At 40.6% G+C, this 17770-nt stretch overlaps 3 protein-coding genes across 7 annotated transcripts in view; 1 reads left to right on the forward strand and 2 right to left on the reverse strand.

Annotated features, from left to right (window-relative positions):
* LOC118421848 (roquin-1-like) overlaps positions 1 to 4349 on the reverse strand; it is a 29271-nt gene extending 24922 nt beyond the window's left edge. The window contains exons 1-4 of the mRNA XM_035829350.1: positions 4119 to 4349; positions 2019 to 2449; positions 1352 to 1582; positions 595 to 818 (exon numbers count right to left, since the gene is read on the reverse strand). Of these exons, the coding sequence (XP_035685243.1) occupies positions 595 to 818; positions 1352 to 1582; positions 2019 to 2361 (798 nt within the window). The 5' untranslated portion in view covers positions 2362 to 2449; positions 4119 to 4349. The remainder of the gene's footprint in view (positions 1 to 594; positions 819 to 1351; positions 1583 to 2018; positions 2450 to 4118) is intronic.
* A 2185-nt stretch (positions 4350 to 6534) lies between these two features.
* LOC118421469 lies at positions 6535 to 12054 on the forward strand. Its single transcript, XM_035828782.1, has 5 exons — positions 6535 to 6677; positions 8976 to 9283; positions 9528 to 9670; positions 10348 to 10475; positions 10914 to 12054. The coding sequence occupies exons 2-5, from the start codon at positions 8996 to 8998 to the stop codon at positions 11117 to 11119; spliced, it is 765 nt and encodes a 254-aa protein (XP_035684675.1). The 5' UTR covers positions 6535 to 6677; positions 8976 to 8995; the 3' UTR covers positions 11120 to 12054.
* The window catches only part of LOC118421467 (leukocyte elastase inhibitor-like), a gene marked incomplete at its 5' end in the record, with an annotated part of 18033 nt that continues 11599 nt past the window's right edge, over positions 11337 to 17770 (reverse strand). For 2 of the 5 annotated variants that reach the window (XM_035828781.1, XM_035828777.1), the window contains 1 exon segment: positions 15692 to 15933. In XM_035828781.1, coding sequence (XP_035684674.1) covers positions 15803 to 15933 — 131 coding nt within the window. In that variant the 3' untranslated portion in view covers positions 15692 to 15802. 5 annotated transcript variants of the gene reach the window in all.

Below are 17770 nucleotides of genomic sequence, written 5' to 3' on the forward strand. Positions count from 1 at the left end.
AAAACTGAGAAAAAAGCATCAAGGTATTGGCCCATTCTATCCCTGTGCCAAATTTCAGGTCATTCGGTCCAGGAACGGCGGAGATGAATCACTTTGAAGATTTGACAGGAGAAAGAAGAAAGAAAGAAAGAAACATTACGAATACAATATATTTCACCATACTATGTATGGCTGAAATATAATTACGAATACAATATATTTCACCATACTATGTATGGCTGAAATATAACTAACACTTCTATCCTTAATTCTTTTGGGCTAGAGAAAAATAGTGTATTTCCATTTACCTGAGTGATCCTATTAAAAAAAACTACCATCTTCTGTTTGGTTGTCTACTAGTGCTGGCAAGGAACATGAAAATTTTCAACATGACTTTTTAGTGACGAAAACTTGGTAGAATCCTTTTATAACATGCTTTCTTTATTTTTACTGCAATAAAAATGTGTTTGTACAATTTATATCCGTACAATTAGAACAGGGTATTGAAAATGCCTTATTTCCATTTTCTGCAATTTTATACCTAATTCACATCACAGAGCCTGTATTAGTCAAATTCCTGACTGAAAACAATCCAAAAAGTCTTTGGTATCCCACCTCTTCCTTGAGTTCCATGAGTGAGGAGTCTCCATCTCTCTTGTACACCTTGAAGCAGGAGGCCCTGTACAAGAGCTGCACCACGTGGCCAATGCTGGTCTTGGAGGCTTGGGAGAACTGCTTCTCCAGTCTCTGCACCACAAACATGACCAGAACCTTTCTGGACAGGGCAGAACCGTCCTCAAGAGCCAACAGGATCAGCTTCAGGGTTTCTTCCTGCATGGCTGAAAAGGGAGGCAATTCAACAGTTGTAAATCACAAACTTGTAAAGGCAGAGGGGAGATTTAACACTTTCAAACACATTATTCGTCAAACATGAGCTAGAAGCAAGTATCTTGTATCAGCTACCTTAATAAAATCTTCAAACCAGAGAGATCTACGGCTAGAAAGTCATTAAGACTTGCATGTTTTCTGTACTCGGTTTTTGGATGTTGTCTCGAGTCTGGACCAGGCCAAGCGAACCAGTATCCACCTTTATCCATGTAGTACTAGCAGGCACATGAGATCACGTGGCGCAATCGGCAGCATGTTGGACTCAGGCCCAAGAGGTCCTGAGTTCAAATCCCGCTAAACGACTGATCTTGTGCCCTTGGGAAAGACACTTTACACGACTTTTTCCACTTCACTCAGGTGAAAATGAGTACCTAGCTTAGGCTAGAAACGTCCCTTGGATAGGACGTTAAATAACGACTGCGTTATAATGATCAACATAATGATCGTTGGCACTAAGGGAAGAAAGAGAAAGAAAGGCACGTACCTGGCCCCAGGAACTGGCACCCCCTGGCCCTGACTGCCGCCCACAGGTTCTGTGACAGTTGCTGTGGGTTCTGGTGCTGCAGAATCAGCTCCGTCACCGTCCGCTCTCCGAGAGATCGTGCCGCTCTCATGGCACGAGCTCTGCCCTCATCCTCCACCAGCTGGCAGTTGACCAGCGTGACCAGTTTACGCTGCATGGGTCGACTTAGAGTGCTGTTGTTTCCTGCTCCTCCTGGAAAAAAGAGAAAATTAACTGGTTTTGAATGTGATATTGAATGGATATATTAAGAAATATACTGAAGCCAAGTACACACAAAATTGTGCTCGAGATGTAACAATGCAATTAAACTCTATTATTTGACCATGAATAATCCCTTTCCTCAAATCACTGTTATGTAGAAATATGACCAGTTGCTATTTTGGATATAACATGACTTGTGCCATCAATTTCGCCAACACTTTGCTTTATAAGTTGTGACATCAAATGCAAACAAAATTTGTAAAACTAGACTTTAATGGAAAGGCAATATTTTTGAGAAAATGCACCATATTTCCCTCCTTTTCATAAAATAAGTATGAAATGGTCATAAATTATGCATATCAGGTGCTAAGTGCTACTCATATCCCCAATATGAAAATGTAAAAGCAGATGAAACAGTGCAACATACCACCACTGAATGGCTTCAGGTACAAGGCCAGCTCCTCTATACACTCCATGGCATCCTCGTAATACTCCGTAAACTCGGTGACTCCCGCAACGCCGTTCTCCGACTTCTGCGCATCGCCGCTGACCAACTGCAGGATGGCGAAGTTGACGGGCAGGACGTCCGTGTCCACGGAGATGGTGGTCTGGTCGAAGGGACACTGCTTGCTGTGGAACTGTCCCAGGCATGTCTGGCACACGGTGTGCCCGCATCCCAGGCTGATCGGCTTCCGCTGGTTCTCGTTAAACTCGTTGTAACAGATCGGACAGGACAGGAAGTCCGTCCACTGTGGCGCTTGGATCGGCATGTTGGATCTTTCCTTGTTTTTTTTTTTGCTTTTTAAAGTTTTTCCTATTTTCTTTAGGACTCACAACACTGTTGCAATGCAATTCAGTCTGTAAACAAAAACATTTTAGAATTAGCATTGAATACTATAGTCACCATAATTAAAACCAGTCACTATACCATGGACTCCAGTTTTTTGGTATGGACATAGACATCATCTTCTGCCACCATATTTATGATCCTGGCAACAGCAGAGAATGAAAATATATAACATATTATTTGCATACATAGTAGGGGTGGGTACCAGTACACTCCAGTACAAAACCGGTTTCTCTTGTTGGACTGGCCAGGTTGCCAAAAAACGAAACCCAAGTGATTTGGCTCCGGACTTGTAAAATATGTAGCTATAAGTTGAATAACATATCCTTTTTGTTCTGTATATTGTAAAATTTGCGCTGGAAAAAGATGACAATATCTACATGCATCACTATCTATGGTGGCCATTGCTGTATTCCCGAAGTCTCGCAAGTTGTCGCAACTTAATTCGGCCAAGTTGCTCATGCCATGCCATTATATTATAACATTATTCAAACATGCCATGGGCTCAGGTCCGGACCTACTTGAACCGAAACCTCTGGATTCGAATCCGGACATGAACCTAAACGTGGGTTTCGGTACGCATCGCTACATGCAGAAAGCTAGACAAGGCCTCCTGCCCTTGCCAGCCGATATGTACTTGCAGCTCAGCCCACACCAATCGCGCCACAACCAACCAAACTCGTACAAACCTTTAACAAGGATCGCTACAGACGCTCGTACTTTCCGCAAACAGTTCAATTGGAAGCTACAACCATACACGGTGACCACAATATCAGAACCTGCCAAGTTCATGGAGAAGGTCACTGAACACCTGAGTAGCCTAGCCAGCAATAACTGCATAGCACCGGTTCCTCTGTCCCAACAAGTGGGGCGTTGCCCAGTACTTATCCAGATCCAAATCCCAGATCCAGAATATGGTTTTGATTATAGGTGGCTCAGTAAGTTATCTACTAATATTAAAAACTTATAATAAAAGTAATCCAATAAGTTTGACAACCACTACACTCTTCCAAAACAGTGGTTCTATAATTGAGAGCATAAATAGAAGTTCTATAAGTATAAGTACAAATAGCAAGTAATGCCATTCTTTAATTCAGACTCAAACACAAACTACAGATTTCAGACTAAAACATACTACAATTATTGACAGCTTTTATATTGCAACAAAACAGTTCTATTCTAATGAATTTGTATCATAGAATAATATGAATATAAATAATAATGGTAGTTCACTTTATTTGGGCCAAATGACTGTGACGTCAACGTTATCCCATATGAAGATGATTTCCTTCCGCATAATTTGACAGTCTTTCTTGCCCTTTTGGCATTGACTTCTGATCTGATGTTTTTAAAGTTAAACAAGACCTAACTGGGCGTTACCACAACAAAAGTTATCACGGTGATTTTGGGGTAGGAATGTATTAAAGGCTGTTTATGAGTGACACCCCTCGCTTTGACCTTTAGGATAAAAAGGCAAACATCAAACTCGACAACGTACAAGTAAAGCACACAAATTGCGAAAGTTAACCTTCTACCACATGAAAGTGACTTCTTCTACACACTTAATGCAATAAAATCCCGGGTGAACCCCCAAGAAAAGAAAGCAGAAGTGAAGATGTCAACAAACAAGAATCTAAAAGCGGACAGACACACTAAGCGGAAATAGGGGAGCAAACTTACCCTCGAAAATCCACCAAACTCCCTTCATTCTCCAAAAAGGAGAGACCAAATAGTGGCTCATGTAGTAGACTCCGCATTGAACGCGAAGCCAGGCCTACATGTAATGCCTACGATGTCCCGAAAATCGGGGAAAATGGAAAAGTTGCACAAATACTGTGAGCTTATGGGACCAACATGGCGACTGATTCAGTCGGGGAAATTCTGCCCCCGCCCGGTTCGTTCCGGATCGTATGCAAATGAGCCAATTCGGCTTGCTATTGGTCAGCACTGGGATTACGTCACCGCTAGAGGTCGTTGAACCGGGAAGTGGACTTGTACTAGTTGTAGCCTGTAGGACGAGGTGCTATGCATCAAGAAAGGGCATTATATAACGTCTAAAAACATGTGACGATCAAATGCAAAAAAACAACAAAACAGCAACACTGCAATAAAATTGATAGCAAAGGAACATAGAAATAAAATTACTTGTGGTCTATAGAACAAGTAGAATGAATGATTTGTCGTTGTGATATGTCGGACGAGCTCTCTCAAATCTTCCTGACAGACAGTGACAATACGGCCTTGAAGCTAAACCGGTTTGATTCAGATTTAATCATAAATAAACCGATGTGGTTTGGAGCAGACTTGACAAGATTTCGGACTAAAAACCTGAAAGGAATATAAGACGTCGTTTCTGGGGACCACTAAATTTAAGGCAGGGTCACCTTTACAGTTTAAAAATAGATTTGGGACATTTCTGGAACGATAGAAAAAAGAATCAGCATTATTTCAATATGCCAGCCCTTCAAGATTTTTAAATCGTTTCTGATTAAGAATAGAGCTGATATTGACAAAAGTATCAAAGTTCATCCTCAGTTAACTTCACTTTCACGATTAATGGTAATTATCTCCATGAAAAAATATTGAGATATTGGGTGTCAGTCTGTGTGTGTGTAGCCTCCATAGCCATTGGCCGGCTATCAGAGAGGCCAGCAATCAGCGACCCAGTACAAAAAGAAATGGCCAGCAAAAGTGCCAAAAAAGGCCATAGAGAGCCTGCTATGGAGGCTAGTGTGTGTGTGTGTGTGTGTGTGTGTTTGTGTTTCCGAATATTTATAGGCAGCATAACTCAAGGCCGTCTTGATGGATTACCATGATATTTGGTATGTCAGAAGTGTTGGGAAGACGAAGGCCAATGTTGACGTTGGGCCCGTTAGGCCCCCTAGTGTGTGGCCTTAGTACTACAGCAGAACATCCGTTTTTTAAAAATCTTTTGACCTGGACATGCTTTGGCCTTGATTTGATGATGATAGCATGACCTAGAACTGCAGGGGAGTTTTTGTCAAAATCTATCAATGAAAATAACGGAACAAAGGAAATACGGATTTCCATGATATTTAGTATGCAGGTATCTTCGGCAGAAATATAAAATACGTGATTAAGTGTAAATTATGCAAATTCGGGCCCAATTTGCATACTTAATGAGGAAAATCTATATTTATAGTGTTTTCAATTTATGTAGCTAATATTAAAATGTGGCAGGTGAAAGATTAGCAGATAGCCAGATACCAATTATGCAAAGGAATTCCTAATTTGCATAATTAATGAAAAAGGATATAATTCTTCAATTAGTAGGGAACTTTGATGATTAGAGTGTCAACACTGAGATCTGCTAGTGTCAACACTACGACCTGTGTAAGATAGGTGTACGAAGCGTATATTGTGCAAATGTGAAAGTCATCTTTTTCTTCTTAGCGTTTAGGTGGCCACCATCATCTTGTTGATGTTTCTGCCACACTTAACAGAGGTGCTGGTACAGAAGTCATTTGCATTATCATAATAATATTTCATGGAGATATGAGGTCTTCGAACTCTTAATATGGCAGCCTTTTTTTCTGAGGAGGCTTAGACTTTCGGGAGGCTGTAGGTTTCTATATCGCGACCCAGAAGGCTTGCACAGGCATCTCCATCTCAAACGTCTGCTTGAAGTTCACTTTGACAGGCTACCACTTACCGGTAGTCCTGCTTTATAGTCCTGGAATTTTCCTTTTGGAGAAAGACTAACGTTACCAATTTCTCGCATAATGGCATCTTTTATATTAAATCTTAAAATCTGGCATCATTTGCAGTATTTGTAATGTGAAAGCTCACTACTCATTATTTAAAACTTTGCACCCCCAGAGGCAGAGTGGGACGGACGCACCCTTAAGGAACGGTTCATTGGGGTGGAAGGGGGGTTCTTGATTTTACATGATATTTTACTTGGAAACTTTTTAAGCTAGCAGGTGCTATTAAAATCACACTATTACTCTCAAAGACTATCACTGAATGTTTTTATGTTTGATTATATAGTCTAAGCAAACTATGAAAAACTTCATTTGTAACCCTGACCATGCAGTTTGGACCATTCGCTCACGCCAAAGACTATATAACTAGGTCAAAGGCCAGGGACGTAACGACAGTAACGTGACTGCAGCACGGGACAGCTCCAACACGTGGCCCCGCCTTTAGTTGCATTGTCATCCCGCCATAAATTGCCTCAAGTTCACAAAGAGCTGTTGGTCAACTTCGTTGGAATAGGTAAGATTACCCAGAATGTGCATCCCAAACGATCTATAGTCTGTCGTCTCCCTGACAGCTGCGGTTAAAGTCCGTACAGATAATTTTTGACAAAGAGCTAGCATATACCTTAAAGATCTTATAAGGTTAGCTTGTCTAACGTTATCTGGAACAAAAGATATATAACAGTTACCTAGATTTTGCCTTAGACGTAGTTGTCTTAACAGAAATCTCTACTCTTTAAATGTTTATTAATATTTTAAAACTAAATCACCACTTTTTTGTCAGAGATAGTGGTACGTCCCAATTCACTGCTTTAGTTAATCTCCAAGCAGATGTATGGCGCCCCCAGGTTCTTTTGCAAGTCAAGTTTACAGTAGTTAGTCTGTGTAATGCAAACTCCGCTGTCCAGGGCTGTAACTGGCCCCTCCCCGCGGGGCCCGGGCCGGCGGATGTTGGGAGGGCTGCTACAAGCGAGATTTAATCAGGCTAAGTTACATTCACTCTGCTGTACAATATGTATGTCTCTGGTGGTGCCCACAGTTCCCATTAGAACTTTTATTCAGCTCATACCAGTTTCTTCTTCATCTTCTTTCATACTGCCTAGCCTCTAATTCAAGAGATTATTGGCAGACTACGCATGAGTTAATTACAATACAAGTGACCGGTACAAATATAATAGACATGGGAAAAAGAAGGGATAATGCTAAGGAAATGAAAACAAACTGATTTGTGTGTGCAAAAGACAGGACAGGTGAATTAAGTGGGTTAATCTTCTTCTCTTGGCTTAATAGGGTGGGTTAATAGAACATATATATATATATACAAGACGTGTGGGGGTGGCTCAATGCAGCAGGGTCCTCCCCAGCTCAGTTTTGAACTGGGAGAGAGACCCCGCCTCTGCCACACCAGGCTTAAGTCCATTCCACTCTCTGATGGTCCGAGGGAAGAACGAGCCTGTAGTAGTTGTTCCTGCACGCGATGGCCTGCAACTTTTGTGAGTGATTGGTGCGGCGGGAGCATCGAGCCACCGGGACAAGTATGGTCGTGTGAGGTACATACATGATGTTGTTGATAATTTTGTACATGGTGACCTGGCGGGCAATCTTCCTTCTAAGTTCTAGGGACTGCCAACCAAGGTTGTGGAGCATGTTGGTAACTGAGCTTGTGCGTCTGTAATCATTAAATACATATCGGGCAGCTCTTCGTTGCACCATCTCTAGGCTACTCACCTGGGCCTTGGTGTGAGGGTCCCAAACACTACAGCCGTACTCGAGAGCTGGCCTAACCAGCGCCATGTAGGCTCTCTCTTTGGCCGCAGCGCTGAATATCCTCAGGCATCGTCGTAACATACCCAATGTCCTGTTAGCTTTTGATGTGGTTTTTTCAACGTGTTTGCCCCAGGTCAAGTTGGAAGACATATGAAGGCCAAGATATTTTGTGGAACTTACCTTGGTCAAGGGGTGTTGGTGGAGGGAGTAGGGAAATGTTATCAGGTTTCTGGAGGCTGGGACCGACATTACTTCACATTTGGACGGATTAAACATTTAAAGGCCACAAGCCAAGTCTTCTCCCATTAACAGATGCTATTTATGTCATGCTGAAGTTTTTCACAGTCATTCTTTGTCTTCACACTCATCAGCAAAATACAATCATCGGCGAATAGTCGCACTTTTGCATGTGCAGTATGTGATGGCAGGTCATTAATGTAAGCTAGAAACAGTATTGGCCCCAAAACTGTTCCCTGGGGGGCGCCAGAGGTTACAGATACAGGATTAGAGCGCTCTCCATCTAGCACTACTGTCTGTGAACGGCCCTGAAGGAAGCTCTGGATCCAGGTTAAGGTTTTGCCTGTAATGCCATAAAACTGTAGTTTGTGTATCAGCCGTAAGTGAGGGACCTTGTCAAAAGCTTTTGCAAAGTCCATGATTATAAGATCAGTCTGAATCCCATTTTCCCTGTTATGTGCCAGGTCATCCGTAAGTGACAAGAGTTGAGATTCACATGACCTACTATGTCTAAACCCATGTTGGAGATCATAGAGAATGTTGTTGGAGTCAAAGTGATTCATCATAGTACTACCCCAGTAGCTATAACGTGTTCCATGATTTTAGAGCATATACATGTCAACGAAATCGGTCGGTAATTTGCTGGGTCTAGGCAGTTCCCTTTTTGCTGTGTGGCTTCAGTGTACAGAGGCTTACTGCCCCTTGCAAATACTCACTCACTCATTATTGGCAGGGCATTGTCGCTCTCTCTATTGCAAATACAATGAAATTAAACTTTTAAAGGCAGCATTTGTTTTTCTTGTGACTACAGACAGTCCAGGAAAAATCATCATGATTGTCCGCCACACCGCAGAAGAACCCCTAAACCCTGTCCCACAAATCCCCACCGTTAAGGGGAAGGAGATCGTCGCTCCCGGCGACGGTATGGGCTACTCCGCGTACGAGGTCGTGCTCGGAAGCGACGGTAACGATGTGTTGGAGTACGGAGGACCAGGGTGCACCAGTAACCACATGTACTACTGCATGAAGGGGAGCGGGAAGTGTGTCCTCGCCAACGGAAAGGAGATCTCCGTCCCCGCCGACTTCTTCATGGGCTTTTCTTCTGCTGTCAAGTGCAAGGTCAGTTGTTTAGATAGATGGTGATGTGTTTTTTTTTTCACTTAAGTATTAACCCATCTGTTTCTGTACTGAATTAAGTAGCTGGTACTGCTAGTTCACCTTTCCACCTAGTTCCAAGGGGTACTAGTAACTTATATCCGCTGTTAGTAAAAATAAAGTATAAATAACCCATTTTTCTTAATATAACGGATATAGGTTACCCCACGGATAAAGGTAAACTAGTGTTAAATGGAAATTTTTGCAGATTACTGCTTCGGAAGCCACACGGCTGTTCTGTGTGTTCAGCAAAGATAACGAGCCCTCTGAAGACCGCGTTGTCACCAAACCGCTCTCTGAGGTGATCGGGACCGATAGGGATGTGGACTGGGGAAGCGGCTTCAGCAGGAGGTACCATAACAATCTGTCTGATATTGTCTGAGTCTACATTATAGCCTGGCAATTTACATTGTAGCTATTCTACGTGTGGTTCTGATGTATATTATAGTGTGTAGCTGTAACTTCCCCAAACTAAACAACACACAGGAAAATAACATAATGCAGAATTCAGTTTTGCAGTAAATTACACAAAAATAGAAAGAAAGGATATACAGTATATTGAATTGGAGTTTGTTTTGCTTGGTCAACATTTTTCTCTTCTCCCCAAGCCCCACAAACGTACACCAAATATTTTAAGGTGGTAAGGGCACAGCAATTAGATTTGTTGGTTCTTGGACTTTTTCAAAATTTGTTTGACTTGAATTTGAAAGACAAGATGAAAACAAAGTAAAATGACCAGGTGCATGCCTTGGTGCACTGAGTGAATACAAAATGTACAGTCGTATGCTTGTCATTCTTGAGAAAGACGAACAAAGCAAGTCTCAACCATCATCATTCCATATTCGATTGATATGTCTGCTTGCCATACATGTGTACTTTCATGTTGAAATGTCCAAAGAATCAAGGAAATACTGTAAATGCAGAAATGTTCGCAGTGGATTTATGTTTGTGGTTTTCGCGGTGGCCACTTCACCGTGTGGTCTACATAAATAAACAAACTAAACACGCATCTCCATTTTTCCTGGAAGGTTCCTGCTGAGGGATGACAAGTTCGGAGTGTCGGTGACCTTGACCTCCGTCTTCACCCGCCCTGAGACTGTGAACGGGGTCCCAATGTGGTACAAGAATCACAAGGAGACTGCCTACTACATCAATGGTGGGTGGACATCTGCATTAAGATAGGGTGTCATACCGTTTTCCTTATAATTAAATCATCTTCAGAGTTCAGACGTTTTAATTCATGGATAACTACTTTATTTCAATGCGAGAACAATACTTCATAGTCACAATTGCAAACAAAAGATGTCAAACAAACTACTCCTTACCTTTGGGGAATAGTATCTTTAGGTTGCTAAGTCTGTGGATAACAAAGTTCCTTGTACCATTAATTCCAACCAACATTTTGGTGACCATCTGTCACCTTTCTCAAGGCAATGCTGATGACTGATATGGTTGGAAATTTATGTAGCTTTAGTCAGTTTTGTCCTGAGGGTGACAGACGGTCACTGAAACGTTAGCTTGAACAAAACGCTTAGTAGCTGTGTGCAAAGAACATCCTTATCCAGACTCCTTACCTTTTGTTTCCTTTCCCAAGGCAACATGACGTACCAGTGGGAGGAGGGGAAGCAGGAGGCATCGTTCCGGCCCGGCGGGACGGCCTTCATGATGAACAAAAACGACCCGCACCGCGCCCTGCCAAAGGAGGAGTCCCTGAAGCTGTGCGTGTTCTACCCAGCTCTGGTCGGCAACGAGAAGCACAGCTTCGATGGGGGGTACTCAGTCTATGGTGCAGCAGAGTAACCCTGTCCTGATGGCTTTGCTTTTCCCTACGGGGCAACCTTCACTGGACTGAAGCATGTTTGCGGTGTACCTGTGCCCTGAGTTGGATATGTGTCACCACTCACACCACTCACTATCTGGTCTATCGTCCATTTACCCTTAATTCTATGATGGAAATATCATGTTAAATGTGTGATACTGGCTTTAGGAGGAAGAATGATAATTAATCTTGCCTTAGGTATGCAGTAATATAGTATGCATACAGAGATACAGCTTTTAGGTTTAACTTAAAAGAATCGAAATCTTAGAATGACCAAAGTGAAGGGGTTTATATTAAATCTCCTTGGACCAAACTGGAACTCCCTCCTTAATGGTGTACTTAACTCTTGCTTTTTCCTACATGTTCCCCCTTAACAGGGGATTCCTGGACTAATGTGCTTCCCAAAAGTAACTCAAGCTGTAACTATACTGTTAACGATGCAGAGTAAATCTAGTCCTCCCCTGCTAAGGAGAAGAAGGGTAGAACTGAAGTTCAGTGGCATAGAAACTCTATTAATGGTGTACTTGAATGGCCCTCCTTGTAAGACTTTTAAATTATGGCAGAAAAACGTAAAACATTCCTACTTTCTCTCTGCCTTTGTCAGCAAGTCACACTAATAGAAGTTATGAGAGATGAGAAGAAATGTGGACATGGCACATTCAAATGCATATCTCGCAGGCATTGACTTAAAAAAAGATCTTAAATCAGATACACATTATACTGGGTATGTCAGCAGAATTAAGAAAGGTCAGGATTTCACATGATCACAAAGAGTTAACCATTTCTTATAGTCTAATCAAACACTAACTTATCAAAAATCACACCATTGTCAGATTGTATCCAAAGAATTTTATTCCAAGATTTAAGGAATTTAGTAATGTACCTTCTCTGCTGGAATAAAACATTGTCAAACAAAGACTCTTTATCTAGCTATCATTATTATATAGTAAAGGCACCATAATTCTTGCATAATGTTTCTGCAATAGAAGAGGACTAAACTTACATGATTGCCCCTGATGAAAAACATGGTAGACAATGAATGACAATTAACTATTCATTTATTTATTATTAACATATTTTTTGTTACATTAAGTATAACAGACATAATTATTGCAACACCTGATATGAAAGTTATCAAAATTGCATTAGATTGGTTTTTAATGTGATTTTATCCTTCTCAAATACAATTCAAGTCTTTTGGATATCACATACACAATGTAAGTCACTGTTGCTTCATGACCATAATTCTTAGTAAATCATTGTCTCATTGTCACAATTTGGTTCCCACTTTAATCTTAACATTCCTTAACATCTTAACCTTCAATTAAGGTTAGACATCCAGGTAATAAGATACACCAAATGGTAGTCAAACAAGCACAACTTAATTAACAATGGTTGAAAAATTAATCAATACAGTAGCAGTAGAATTACAATGGACCAAGGTTTGAGAATTTTACATAACTTGTAGGTATTTAATTACGAATTAAGCAAATTAAGACAAACAAAAACCAGAGAATTAAAGTCAGCCTTTGAGAGAGGAGAATGGAGATTTTTTGTCCAGAGGCTGACTACTTACAGGCCCTGTGGCCTCAGGGTGAGAAGAAGTAGGGGAAGGTGGCCTCAGGCCATCGTAGGCTGAGACATGCGTCCAAAAAACAGCACAGAGTTGGAGCTGTTTTCCCTGATGAGGAACAGGAAGGGATGGTCGGCTATGAACTCCTGGGGACGGCGTGGCATCATTCTCGCCCTCATCATTACCCCTGGAACCAAACGTAGCTTTGTTTGTTTGTTTGTTTGTTTGTTTTTGGAAAGATCTGTAATACGATATCAAACAATCAAGCACTGGTTCCAATGATCATGCTGCTTTTTCATTGCGAATTAAAGTAAAATTTGGACATGAAAATATTTGGACTTAAAAACCAGGACTGTCTCCAACTTACAATTTTTGTTCATCCCACATGTTCTTCGGGAGCCCAAGTTCTTATTTGTCATTCTTAAATGTTTTGTTTTTAGCTTATAAAATACATTTTGATAAATTTCATGCAATGAAGTTCAAATGTTACGGATGGAGAGGGTGAAATTTTAATTTGTTAAACAAGCAAATTTCAGTCCTGGAATGGAGGGATTGGTCTTGCAGACAGCCCTGGACTGAGTCTCACACATTTTCTAAGACTTGATTGTTTCCTTCTGCAAATTACAGTCACTGTGACTTCTGCCACATTCATCAGATAAAGATTGAACTGTGTTGATTTAAGTCTATTTTTTTATTCTTGCCACAAATCAAGGTGGCCTCTGCAATAAAAAAAAACTAGTCTAGACCTCTTTGAAGCAATGCCATCTGTAATTAGAGTTTAGACATTATGATTAATAGAACAATGGAAGTACATGGACAGTGGACACAAAAAAGAGGACAGAGTTGGAATGTTTATCTCTAAGGACAAACATGAAGGAGATGTTGACAATGAGTCATGTAGGAGGCTGAGGCATGGACCATCACCACGTTATTACACCTGAAACCAACAAAAGTATCCTTGTTTCACTTTCTTTACATTTTTTCAGAAAGATCTACACAAGACCAAATACCTAAGATCTTGTCAAAAAGCTTAACACGTTAAGGTTATTTATGTACAAGAACTGCCTCTTCTTTAAATCCATCTGATAGGGTTTGTTTATTTGTTTGTCGATTAGTGTTGAAATACATCCACTACTGTTGCAATTGCTGGAGTCCTCTTCCATGGAGTTGAATGTTATAGGATAGTTTGTATTCAACTTAACAATTTTTTAATCTGACTCGGTCTTTTTGACTGAATTTATCTTAATTAAGCTCTTGCATCAAACTGGTTTCTGCATTTTTCCTAAGAAGAGGACAGAGTTGGTGCGGTTGTCTCTGATGAGAAACAGGAAGGGGTGGTCGACGATGAAGGGTGTTGGAGGACGCGGCATTGCTCGATTCATCATCATCACACCTGAAACCAAATATGCCAATACTCCGTGATTTTGTACGAGCTTTTAGAGAGTCACTATTTACTAAATATGAGACCTTGTGGAAAAGGTTCTGATTCATGATACTGTAATGCAGAAATCTTTGCGTTAGTTTTATGTTCGTGGTTTTCATGATGGCCACTTCACCGCAAACTTACAACCACAGCAAACATTTTTCCATTATAGTATGTGACTAAAGTTTATGACACTATAGAGAACTTAAAGCCACCACAAACACTCCATTCTCCCACTACCGCAAACTTATTATTGTTGGGTGGTCACATGCCCTGTACTCAATTGGGCTTCTGCATTTTTCCTAAGAAGAGAATAGAGCTGGTGTATCCTTTGAGGAATAACAGGAAGGAAAGGTTGCTTGTGATGAGAAAAAGTAAGGGATGGTCGACAATGAAGGTTACTGGAGGAGGCGGCAGCCCAAAATCTGCCTCAATCAATTAGACCTGGAACCAAAAGTATCTGACTCACTTTGTGTTTTTGTTCAAGCTTTAAGAAAGTTGCAAGTTACTAAATATATGAAAACTGTGGAAAAGATTCTGATTTCAAATTAGATCATTCAAATTTGGTCATCACAAAATTTCAAATCACTCTTAAATCTCCAATTAATTCATTGTGTGTTGCATCATGGCTTCTGCATTTTCCCTGAGAAGAGAACAGAGTTGCTGCTGCTGTCTGATGAGAAACACCTGGAAGGGATGGTTGGCAATGAAGGTTGTTGGAGGACGCGACATCCCAAAATCCATCTCGATCAGACCTCAACCAAATGATTGTATCTGACTCATGTTGTGTTTTGTACAAGGTTTAAGACTTTAAGAGATGTTGGGCATCGCATTACCCCGCCCGCCAGGGATGACAGATGATGATGATGACTAGATATGAAAACTTGTGGAAAAGATTCTGATTTTCTTTCTTTTAAATCAAAATCATTCAAATTTGTTGCAAATCACTTGAGAATCTCAAAATAATTCATTGAAAAGATTGAATGCTTCATTAATGGGTCTTCTGCATTTTGCCAAAGAAGAGGACAGAGGAATCAAGCACAGAGATGAAGAGACACGGAGAGGGATGGTCGACGATGAACGGTGTTGGAGGATTGCTCGAGTTATCATCATCATCACACCTGGAACCAAATATATTAATGTGTCTGACCAAATGTCATTTTGTGTTTTCGTACAAGCTGTTCAGAAAAAGTCACAATTCACAAAATGCAATAAAAAAACAGGTGGTGAAGGTATTGATTCTTTATCTATTTTATTCATTATCAAATCATTTGAATTTGGACATCATTTTTACAAATTTCAGTATCTCTAATTAAATCATTGTGTGCTGAATCAAACTGGCTTCTGCATTCTGCCTAAGAAGAGAACAGAGTTGGTGCAGTTGTCTCTGATGAGAAACAGGAAAGAATGGTCAACAATGAAGGGTGTTGGAGGACGCGATCGATCAAGTCATTATCATCACACCTGAGGAACCGAGTGTGTTTGACTCATTTTGTGTTCTTATAAGAGCTTTTTGGAAAAGTCACAAGTCATAAAATATAAGACAAACACTAGTGCTGAAGGTGCAAAGGTACAGATTCTTTATTGCATGATTGAATCATTCAAATTTGGACATCACAAAATTTCAAATCACTCTTAAATCTCAAATTAATTGATGTGATTAATTGATCATGGCTTCTGCATTTTTCCTAAGAAGAGAACAGAGTTGGAGCGGTTGTCTCTGATGAGAAACAGGAAGGGACGGTCGGCGATGAACTGCGTGGGAGGACGCGGCAACGACCTTTTCATCATCATCACACCTGGAATCAAACATGTCTGTTTGTTGTTCGGGCTTTTAGAAAGATTCACACAGCACCAAATAATCAAGCACCAGTTATATTGATTCTTACTATAATTTCTTTATTGCAAATTAATGCATTTTATGTTGCTGTCCAAAAGCTGCTGTCATACAACTACATCTTACTGTTCCATCAGCTATTTGCTATCCTTGATCAATAGGTGTGATCAGTTATTGAGCAATATACTATGTATACAAATAATTTGTAAATCATTAATTTGATGTAATTTGTCACAAGGCATACATGTAGTTGATAGGAGTTCCTTACACATTTGACACCCATCATAGTAAATTACTTAGTATTAGTACATGGTCTTTGTTAAACTAGAAAAAAGGGCAAAGCTTAAAAATAAGCATAAAATGTAGTTTCCTTGAGATAAGTAATTCACAGTATCAAAGGATGCTAATATAAGGGGGCCATCTAGCAAAGAACTTTGGTAACAACTTTGGAACAGTAATCATAGTTGCATACACACACGTTCCCACACACATACATGTACACAGTCACATATTACATGTACGTAAGGCTGCTATCAAAGACTAATGACCCCAATGCTCAGATGACGTACGGTGAACAGCATGAAACTACTAGTAATAAACTAACTGATCTGACCATCAAATCAAAGCCACCTTAAGTGAATTGCACTAATTTTTCCTATCAAACACGAGTACTGATAACTTGCAATGGATGATCATCTATTAGTCATGACTTGTAACACACAGCAAGAAAAAAATGCAATTAGTTTGAGAACACTTTCCTGACATTCATATACAATCCAACCACTTCAAGTTGTGGGTCAATCTAGAATAGCAGACATCACAGCTATTGTAATACTAATCCATCTTTTCAATCCACAACGTCTTTTCTCTCATCCCAAATCCATATCACCCAACATCATCAGTTATCAGAGATTTTTTACACGATAATCATGGTGAAGTTTTATGATAACAAATGAAAATGGAGACAAATCTGCAGATTGCTAGCATTTTACACAGCTGGGTTGTACATTTTGCCATAGAGGAGAATAGCATTAGATCTGTTGTGTCTGATGAGGAACATGAAGGGGCGATCTGCGACAAACATCGGAGTCGGCTGCTGTAGGGGTGACGTAAGCATTAGCGCAGGCGCCTAGAGCCCACGGTGAGAGATCGCAAATAAAAACAAGGCTTTAAACCATTGAAAAGCCTTTCTTGGTGGGATTTTATGCGAAATCTGGGCATTTTGGGGGTGGCTGCAGTAGGAAAGACCCTACACTGGTAGAATTAGTTGTAAAAAATGACCTTTCTCCATCGAGGGGGTTTCCGCACCCCCCTGAAATAGTGGTATCGTCGCCAGAATGGTGTTTTCAGCCAAATGGGCCAATCCAAGGGCTCTAATCAGGGGGGTGTATCAAAAGATTAGCCGTATAGAAATTCTTGCCAAGGAATTTGCCGAGACTGGATGTAGTAGGCTATCATTTGAAGGTAAGTTTGTATGGCTTGAACTTTTTATTCTTGAGATAATTGCATATTTGTTTCCTCAACTCTCCCATTGGAACGCATGTATTAGTGGGTGAAATTCTAATGTCATCGTCTCCCCTGTAGTGATTCAGGTAGGCATGGATTAGGCCATTCCTGTTCATTTTAAGGGCTTTTTTGTCATGGATCTGTTACCTGAGCAAGGTATAGGGTTCAGGTGACTGTCATTTACTTGAGATTTCCCCATTTTTTTGTTATTTTTGGCTCTCTTCCTTGTTTTTTAGCCATCCCTCCAATCAGTGCCAGACTGCAGACCAGGGACAGTGTACAGAGGACTTGAT

The sequence above is a fragment of the Branchiostoma floridae genome, chromosome 8, assembly GCF_000003815.2.
Source record: "Branchiostoma floridae strain S238N-H82 chromosome 8, Bfl_VNyyK, whole genome shotgun sequence".
Taxonomy (NCBI): Eukaryota; Metazoa; Chordata; class Leptocardii; order Amphioxiformes; family Branchiostomatidae; genus Branchiostoma; species Branchiostoma floridae.

Excerpts from the sequence above, each read along its gene's own strand:
- LOC118421469 (XM_035828782.1), top strand. The coding sequence starts at position 8,996 with ATGATTGTCCGCCACACCGCAGAAGAACCCCTAAACCCTGTCCCACAA. Across the intron at positions 9,671-10,347 it reads GGAAGCGGCTTCAGCAGGAG|GTTCCTGCTGAGGGATGACA; the intron begins GTACCATAACAA and ends TTTTCCTGGAAG. Across the intron at positions 10,476-10,913 it reads GACTGCCTACTACATCAATG|GCAACATGACGTACCAGTGG; the intron begins GTGGGTGGACAT and ends TCCTTTCCCAAG.